Below are 10,497 nucleotides of genomic sequence, written 5' to 3'. Positions count from 1 at the left end.
TGTAGGGGGATAGCTTATGCTTTTTCCTTCCATCACAGATGAAGTTATAAGGGTCATACAACTAGATGAAGCTCTTTTTCAATCTCAATCTTTCAAGGATTTTCTCTGCCTCTTTTCCTACTCTTTTGTTGTTGCAAATAAAGTGGCCTAGTTGATCCTTTATCCTTAGCTAAGCTTTCTTTTTAGTCTTTACAAAGTGGATTTCATTAGAAATGGTCATTTGCCTATAGTACTCCAGAGCAAATAATTGCATGGGGAGATATTTGGGCAGTATATAGGGAGGCAGACCACACCCATAAATTCTAATCTGGGTATGGTTCTGGTACAAGTACCAATCTCCAACCTTGTACTGCTTGGATAACTGAAGAACTCTTTTAATGTCCGCACTAATCGTGGGAGGATGATTTCCCACTAACATAGTAGTTACTGGATGTACAAATAAGTCAATGAAATCTACGTAAGGATGAGGAGAAGAGCTAGAATAGTGGAAAATTGAGGTCCAAAAGATAACAGACCTAGGATTCCCTTTCGTATCAAGCTTTTGAATAGAGAAAGGGAATTCATCAGTTTGGTAGTAGAGAAAAAGATGGTACAAGGCTGAAGAATATTTTAACACTCTCTTGTTCTCTAATCTCATGAATTGGTCATGCATATATCTGCAATGGATGTAGCATAGTCAAATTTGGCCGCAGAAGGTTGACAAGGGGTAAAAATAGACATGTAGGCTAAGGTCATCTCATCTACATACTCATTAGTGGTAAAACCCAAAATGAAAGAAATCATGGTGATGATATCCTTTCCTAGATTATTAAAGAAGCATGACATGTAAGGAAGGGGGTCTTTTGGCCTGTATTTTTCTTCGATGAAACTCTGACAGATTTGGGTAATTTTGGAACTGGACAGCTTTGAAGATTTTTCAAGTAAATCAGAACTAGAAAGGGGATTGAGGTCCTGACTTGGTTGTAACTGTAACATCTCATTTATGGATTCGGCTGTAATGGTAAATAGGACTTTCTAGTTTGGTGTCATTACAGTTGTCATATTAAGGTCGTAGTTTGCATGGCATTAGTGGATAATATCTAGGAAAATATGGACAGTGGGGAATTGATGCTTAGGTAGGCTTGATTCCCAAAGACCTCTTTTATCGGCATGGTTTAGATAATTGTCCCTGTACTTACAGTATAATTTCAAGGGGCTATCATCAAAAGTCAGGTCTTTTATTTGAAAATCTCGGTCGGCCAAGGGAAGGTGGTCCAAATCCCTATGGTGGGTAGTGATTGGCATGATATTTAGGGCGATAGGAGATTCCATCCTTGGTTCTTGTGTATTCAAGTATGCTGGGAGGGAAATTCAGGGGTCTTTATGGAGAACCAGGTTGCTTTTATGGAGAATTCAGAGTATTGGACTGTTTAAATTTTGATAAAAACACTCAATTTCGAAAGCAATTCCGTCCTGGTTTGATATAAACAAAGGGTTTTTCAATAGCAATGGGTAAATACCTGGTTACGGTGGTACAGGACAGAGAATGGTACTGGTGTGTAGTCTAGATGGGGCATGCTGGTCTGCAGTGGCAATTGGGAGTTGGACAGCCTTTTGGAGTTGATGGTTTGAATGCAGGGCAACAACATGAACATGCTTCTGTGTGCATGAGAACAGGATGTTCTATTGTTTCGATAAAAAAGATAATGAGTGTTTTCATTTTATTCACAAAGTCAAAATGTTTGGCGGGTATGGTGAAAGGGAAAGATAGCGCCAGTCAATGGATGAGACATTTTGTTGTTTAGCGATGGTGGTAAGCAGAAGCAGTAATGGTTTTCATCGCACGACTTTTGAGCACTAGGCAGTGTTGGGAGAGGTCCACCCAATGCCATTCATCAGGCGACACGTAGCAATAGGCAAGTAGTGAAACCACTCATATCGGGCAGGTAAAGTTCGGGACCAGAGGCCGCCCGATATGAGCATCGACCGTTAGATCTGAAAAGGTCAAATCGTATGGTGATCAGGGCACAGATTTGATCGGGAGTTAATGGAGGGGCCTGATGGGAACTAATTATGGATTAGGGAAATTAATAACATTGAGGGTGATGTGATTGGGCGAGGATAGATTATTAATTAACCACAGATTGGATAATTAATCTATGTTATTTGGTAGTAGTTCTAGGTTATTAATTAATCACAAATCGATTAATTAATCCCTTATTTTAATTGTTTCTTTATTAAGGTTTATGTTTCAAACCTCGGGGATGGGATTATTAACATATTGGGTTTTTAATAAAATATAAGGGAAAGGAATGATTTTTGGGATTTAATACATAAGTAAAATCAGTTGCTAATATGAGATGAAAAATAAAGGTGTGCTATGTATAATGTGTTTAACATTAATTTTTTTTCATATTAAGACATTATAACTTAGGCTAAAGGGATTTTGTGGGGTAATTACTTTTCCTTAGTAAACAATGAATTTATTTAGGGAAAAGGGGTCTTTAGAGGAAGTGAATAAATGATGAAGGGGTGAATGTTGATGAGGGGTTTTTAGCACCTTTGATCTTATAAGTTATTGGGTCGAGGGTCCGGCCCCTCCAAAAGTCAAAGAAATGTTGTGAGCCCCTTTAATTTAAGGTTTTCAGAACTTTTGTTAGTAGGAAATTAGTTACCGTGAGCGGTAAAATGAATGAGGAAGTTAATCATGTAACCTTGTAAATGTGTCTTTGTCATCCATGCTTTGCCAAAGTAATGTAATGATGAAAGCAAATGATTTTGAGCTTTTAACTTAAACATTCATCATACATAATTCTATAACCAATCAACTACTTACCCACCTACACATTCTACCATTTTTACTTCTTTTATTAGGGTGCACTTAAACTGGTAAACCCTTATCAAACTTTTCTTTTCTTTTACAATGGAAATCTATCTAAGTCTAACCTTATTACATCCAAGGGCTTAGATTAAACAGTTGAGCTGAGCCTTTTATTCACTCTACCTAATCTAATTATCTGCCAAGGTTAAACAGTTTGGTCAGATTTTATTCTCTATTTCTAAGCATAAAATTGAAAACATGGAATAACCGAGATTAAACTATTTGATTACCATGGACTGTGGCATGAATAACAAGTTGCACACAATCTTTTATTTTTCACCAAAGTAAATAGTAGTGGCATTTGGACTTGCACACTTTCATGGTCTTTTTATTTTTCTTGCGGTTCATTTTTCATCTTTTTTGACCTTTTCTTTTTATTCTTTTTATCCTTTGATTTTATTTTAGGATATACAGTCTTTACATTTTTTAATTTTTCTGAATTTTTGAGTATGGAAAACATTTGTAGAAAGCAAATATATGGATATATTACATAGATAAACTAAGTGAATCATAAATTATGCCACCTATTGGTATAGGAACATAAAAGAGACCTCATAGAAATGAAGTCTGTATGCTCAAGTCATATTGGTTGAATGCCATGATTGATTTTGTTCTCCAAGTTGCAATTTATGCTTAACGATTGATTTGGAATGTAAGCATATTAATTAAATATAAAAGTCCACATCATGGATCTAGCAGAGCATATAGAGAATTTGTAGTATTGTGCTCACGAGGTATGTGATATTTAAGTGAAATTTATATTTCATATTTAAATAATGAAAATTAAAATACTAATACTTTGAAATTATTTAATGAGGAACTCAAAATTTAATTCCTTAAAAGAGCAAATCACTCACACTATTTATCATAGATATTTGCAATTAAAAAGATAATAATCCACACTCCGATATGTTCAACCTAATAAACGATATTTTATATTTCTGAATTTAGGCTTATGTGGTCCATAACTTGTATGCTAATAAATGTTTTGGTGATAATCACATAAGAAAAATTGTTATCAATGTGTTTGGAGCTATCTAGTCTCGTACAACTCTAGATGGTGGATACAATTTTCTCTTATATGATTATCACCAAAACATTTCTTAGCATACAATATGTTTTATTGTTTTTAAATAGACAATTTTAATTATGAATTCTTATAGATATTATGATCAATACATTTAAATAGTTAAGATCAAATTTTTTTTTATTAAAATTATATGTTATAGTTATGTTTTCATTTTTATTTGTTTAAAATTTTATTTATAAATAGAATAATCTAATTAATAGATGAAATTATCTATTTACAATAAACTATTTAGATGAAATGGTAGGTATTATGAAAAAAAAAATTTCTTCTATTAATTAAATTGCCTTGTCTTTTTAACCTCAACTCTAATCATCCTTTTTCATATAATTACCATCTCAAAAAACTTAGTGATCAAATTATTGCCCTTGACTTAGGATTTGATTTAACGCCCCTTAGCTTTCCATCTACACTTGGTCAGTTATAACAATGGTATCATTTGTTTGTGTTGATTAAAAATTATGGTAATACGGGCCTTATTGTTGATCTTAAATTACAGTTGTGACATCATTTATTTGTGTTGATTTCAAATTAGACAAATTTAGCATGTGCTTATTGCAGCTGATAATAGTTGTGGCACAGATAAATCATGTAAATAATGAGAATAAAAAATTGAATTTTTTTTGTTCAAGAGCTTGGTGGTAAATATAAATAATTGTATAAGCATATCAAGTGTCTTGATGAAACAAAAATTTATTATATCATTTTTTTGAAAGATAATTCCATATTGAAATTATTATTAGTCTTTATGAATCTAAAAAATACTCATTTCTTAAAATCTTAGATATTTAATCTAGATTTTAAATGAAAAAGTGTATTAAGTATTTTTATTGGAATTCATTCTAACCATATCATCCATTTTAAATTAAAATCTTAGATATTTAATCTAAATTTTAAATGAAAAAGTGTATTGAGTATATTTATTAGCGGAGTAATAGGAATGGTTGGAATTCATTCTAATAATATCATCCATTTAAATTTAAACTTGGTAAATCCTCTTCTGTATGATTTGGAGATTATTAAATTTAAACTTAAATGTGATTTTTTTTATTTAATAATAGTAATAAATCTTAAAAATTTGATAGAAGAAACAATTTTACTTATTATTGAACGTTGTTCCATTAAAAAGGTGAAAATTCCTTCAATATTGGATGTCACACAGGTTCTTCAAACATTTAATTTGATTTCAAAAACCAAACATCCACAGCTGCAAATAGTTTTACTTTCTAATTAATCATCTTAGATACATTTTAATTTTGGATGTACCAAGTCTTAAAAGGAACCAAATAGCTTGAGGTGAAAATATTATTTAGAGTGATAGATGAGCTAATATGGATGAAAGCTAGTTTAATTATAATTATTAATCTTTTCTTTATTCTTATTTTCAAATTTTATTTAATTTTATTGAGTCAAAATATTTTAATTAATAATTATAATTATAACTATAATTATTATTTTGTTTAATAATTAAATAATTTGACCAAGAAAAAATATTTACATAACAAGATATCAAAGTACGTGACAATATTTCTTGGGTTGAGGACATCTCTTCACACATAATTTTTTCTAATTAAAAAAAGAATTGTATTTTGTCGATAGTATACTAATGATAACTCGAAAAACTACTTTGTAATTTCCCAACAAGGTTACTTTCTAGGTTGTAGCTAATGACATGAAGGAAACATAAAGAAGAAAGCCAAAATTATGAAAACAAATAATGCCAATTCGAATTCCTTTTAGTAGTTAATACATACATATGATTAATATTACAAACTAGTTTCAATCTTATGTCAGTAATTCTAACAAAATATATAATAAAAAAAATATCTCAAGGAATCTTAATTATATTACAATTTTTTTGTTATACTTCCTATTATAAATTGAATAATATATTTTGGTAATCCCTATCCAAAATATAGAAAAAAAATTATAATAAGTAAAATGAGTTGGTTATAAACCTATTCATGGTAAATACTATTACACTAATTTTGGTTAAAGTTGTTGCTTTGATCCATAGAATGAAAATAACATTCAATTTTACTTTGTTAAAATGAAATTTCATTTGATGAATGATTGAGTGAATCAAACCAACTTATATTTTACAAATGCTTGAGTGAATCCAATGACCCAAGTAATGACCCCAGTGTTAGGAGAGTGAATGAATAGCACAATTGATTTTGTTAAGATTTTACACTTATACATGTATTCTCTTTTTTTTTTTTTTTTTTCTAGATGTTGTTTTCTTAGATTTTATTTTTTTTGTAAGGACAAATGCCAACTGTTTGTTAAATATAGACATAATCACGCATTTCCCTCATATTAGACTATAGAGTGTGTCTCTCTCTACATAATAATCTTTGTTTTCAAATTTCTTTCACATTTAATACTAACGGATATTTTATGATCAAATTTTATTTCTTTCGGTACGTTTTATTTTCCTTTGAATAACAAATATTTTCATAAGATATGACTAAAATATTGTCTTTGGCTTTCCACCATGGAAACAAAACCAAAGACAATAAAGCATAGAGCCAAAAACTAACAAAATTAACTTAGTGTCCAAGACTACCAATGACCCAAAATAGTTGCTACCCACCAAGGGGGAAACCAACATCAAGACACTAAATGAGAATGCTTATTAAACCACAATGATTATCACAAAAATAAAATTAAAATAAACTTAGACTCAAAGAGATACATATTCATAGCCTTGAGGGCCACCTAGAATACGGACGACTAAAATGAGAATGTAAGAAACCTAAGCATCGTGATCAAAATATGTACGCAGGATGATATGCTATTCCTCAACCTCGCATGGTAGAGGAATTAGGGAGCTAGGAAGAGAATCCATCTCAACCCTTGCTATCCTTCCTTCCATATTAAGAACAATATCTCTAAGATAATCTAGCATGTGTAGGAGATTGACCTAGGAATTTCTCCTATCAACCATAATTTTTCCTCGCAAATGCTTGACATGCCAATAGGCCAACAATATGTGGACGGTTATTTTGGAAGCCTTGTGAGTTGCTAGTCAGGAACCCAATATGCAATGGCATAAATGACATATCATAGCCAATGATATCCATTTCATAACAAAGTTCTTCTTCAACAAGACAAGTTTCCTACTAAACTTTTGGGGGCATGCATGCATGGAATTTGTGAGATGAAAAATATCCTTGTAAGCATGCCCAAGATCCCCTAGAAGAAACCACAACTATTATTTCCATGTTGAAAACAAGATTTCTAATGCGTCATGGCAGGAAGAGGTAACAACATATTACATCGACTGGGACTGAGATGGGAGGGGAGCTACATGAGACCACCATGAAAGGGAGAGGTCACGATAATTTTCTAGCCAAGATACACTACCATTGTAGTCAACAACAACCTTTCTCCAACGAAAAAATCGGACGACAGAGGGGGGAAACTCAAAAATGTGGATGGGAGAATCCATCTCAAACATGGATAGTCTACCTTCCATGTCAAGCATAAGATCTCAAAACTAATGTAGCTTGTGTGGGAGATTGACCTAGGAATGTCTCCTATCAACCATAATTTTTCCTAGTAGTATCTTCACATGCTAATATAAGTCAACATTACGCAAATAGTGATTTTATCGACCTCATGAATTACCTTCCAGGAACCTAAGATTCAATGGTAGTTGTGATGTTTGAATTGAGAGTCACCTACCCTTTAGAACAAATTTGTTCTTCCATGAGCTACATTTTCTCCTTATTCTCTAGGGCATGCTTCCATGGAAGCTATGAGCTGAATACTCTCCTCGTAAGTGTGCCAAACATCCCCAACAAGCAACCACGATTGTTATTTCAATGTTTTCAATGAGCTCTCTAACTCATCATGGTAGTCAAAGGAAGCAAGACGTTACGTGTACTAGGACTGATATGGGAGGGGAGTCGCATGAATTGACCTTGAAAGAGAGAGGCGATGATAATTTGTGAGTCAAGATACACTAGCATTGTACTCATGACGAAACTCTATCCAATGAAAAAATTCGACGACAGAGGGGAGAAACTCAACAATGTGAATGGGAGGAAACCCACCAAGGCAACTAGGCAAGAGTCTAGGAGCATGGTGAGCGAGGACAAGACTAGGAGGAGACAATGGAGGAGGAAACAAAACTCAACCCACCAACCACATCTAAAGAATATGCAGGAGTGCTCATTGTTTCCATGGAACTGTATACAACACATTTTGTAAGGGGACTCGACCTCCTACCTTGGGAGACAATGTCTCATAAACGTACCTTGACCAGATGGAATCCACAATGAATGACAGTGAGAAGGCATTTCGAGTCCAAGCCCCATTAAATTCACCACATGACACCCCATCAAGATATTTGGTGAGCAATCTTATTTCAAATAAATAAAAAACTTAAATTTGAAGAATGGAATTTGTATATTTTATTTTTCTAAAAATAAATCTATTTTATTTTTGATGTTTTAAAAAAAAAATTATCAAATAAAAAATAACAATATTTTCAATAATTATACCATTCAATTTCAACCAACATAACTACAACACTAATCACTAGTTTTATGTATTGAATGTTGGTAAATTAAATCTTTTTCTAATCTAAATCTTTATCTTACCATCATAAGATATTGACATTTTTTTCTTTCCCACTGCATAAACTTATAAAATTTTAAATATTAACTAATTTATATTTTAAATATTAATTACCTTCCCTCCTTAAATCCATATTTACATTTTTGCACTTAATACAACAACAAATTTAACATAGAGATTCATGACAAATGTAATTAAATTTTTTAAGGTCTGTTTTATATAAGAATGTAATAGTGTCACCTATTCCATTTGGGATCTTGTTGATCTCCAGTTTGTCTTGAGCGATTTTGTTTTTGGTAATATGTAAACGTTTGGCGATGAACTTCAACTTTAAATATCCTTTTTAACGGGCAAGGAGAGTTAATTGGACCTCCTATATATGTCATTCCAAAACATTACACATTGAATTTCCTCCGGAGGATAGTTTTATCCTGTTTCCCAGATATACTATTATCCGTATGGACTTTGCGAATCCGTCCTTCCGTTGTTTTCATCATTTTGCAGCGAGTGGGTCATTTCAAGTTTAATGCCATTTAAAAAACTCATAATAGCTGATTTCAAGACTAAAACGTGTACCACGAGGCCATCTATGTTCAATTGAAGCACAAATTTCGGCTGACCTGCAGTGAAATTAGCCAAAGCAGTTGCCAAAAAATAAGAAAGATACATTCAACTCATTAAGAAAAAATGTAGTGAAATTAACCAAAGCAGTTGCCAAAAAATAAGAAAGATACATTCAACTCATTGAGAAAAAATAAGAAACATACATTCAACTCATTAAGAATATAGATTAGATGTTAATTTTCAATTAAGTCTGAAAGTTTATTTTACAATCTAATATAATGTGTAAGGATGTTTACTCATAAAAAAAAATTATAAATTTTTTTTAGTTATATTTATTAAAATAAAAAATCTTAAAAAAATAATTATACAAAATATTTAAATAATATTTACTAATAAAAAAAAACTACAATCGAATAAACTGAATCCCTCCCAAACTTACATTAAATCCATATTTACATCTACTCATATTAAATCCATATTTAAAATAAATCGATCGGGGTTATCTCAGGATTCTTAACATAAACTTGTTCGCCTTGATCTTCTTCTCCTTTTCTTTGACCGTATCAAGTTTCGGTCTCCAGCGTTGGCCTCTGCACTTAATCAACTTAGTATACTCTTTCTGTAATTCATTGGTATTGCAGAGCCGACCCGGCTTATAGACTGCAGAAATACCGCCCACTGAATGGCCGCCTTCATCAGCGTTAAGCCTTCTGTCTTCCATAAGCTTTGAAATAAACTCAGGGCAGACTCGGATCCGAAGGCCTCCACCAACGTCACTTTTCTGTATCTCAAACGGCTGGCAGAAAACAGAAGCACGTTCGATACTGCGCAGGGAAGCTGAGCGGTGAGCAGTGGAAGTAGGTGAAGCTTTTGTGGGTGGGGGTGTCCATATTAAGGAAGCCAGCGATAGGAGAGATAGGGGAGAGTGAAAGAAGTGTTGGGGTAGAAGGAAGTACTTGTTGCCCAACTTCAATTCGTCATATGGAGAAAGACTGGCCGTCTTCTGCCCGATGTAGAATGAATCGGAGTGACAGACTAAACATTGAGGGTATTCTTCAATAATCTGAGAAGCGTAGAGGGGTTTATGAAAGATTTGAACTGTGCCATCTGAACAAACTAGCTGAATGGTTTTCTCTTTGTCCTTCGTGCTCGTGCCCACCGAAGAGCAGGGCGGCAAATTGCCCATCAAGAACGAGAGTAAAGAATTGATATAACAAGAAGGAACGCTAAATAATCTGTAGAACGGAAAAGAGACCAGGATTACATATATAATATTAAAAGTTGAGAAGTCAAGCAGCCCAAATCCTTTGACGGCGCACGATCTGTGATTCGCGCTGTCCAAAACATTATCTGGTCCAATTTCTTCGGGAAGAGCGAGAACGTGGGATTGACTTTTACG

The 10,497-nt window shown here is 32.9% G+C and overlaps 1 protein-coding gene across 1 annotated transcript; it reads right to left on the bottom strand.

The window, feature by feature from the left end:
- Window positions 1-9,597: 9,597 nt before the first annotated feature.
- Window positions 9,598-10,284, bottom strand: LOC149199778 (uncharacterized). The gene has a single exon (XM_089400703.1). It carries the CDS (start codon window positions 10,282-10,284, stop codon window positions 9,598-9,600), a length of 687 nt encoding a protein of 228 aa, XP_089256829.1.
- Between the last annotated feature and the right edge of the window lie 213 nt (window positions 10,285-10,497).

Source organism: Pinus tabuliformis, chromosome 2_1 (assembly GCF_031772625.1).
Source record: "Pinus tabuliformis cultivar Carrire ecotype Pingquan chromosome 2_1, CPIR1, whole genome shotgun sequence".
NCBI classification, from domain to species: Eukaryota; Viridiplantae; Streptophyta; class Pinopsida; order Pinales; family Pinaceae; genus Pinus; species Pinus tabuliformis.
Note: the sequence above shows the minus strand (reverse complement) of the source record. Positions and strands in the feature narration are given on the sequence as shown.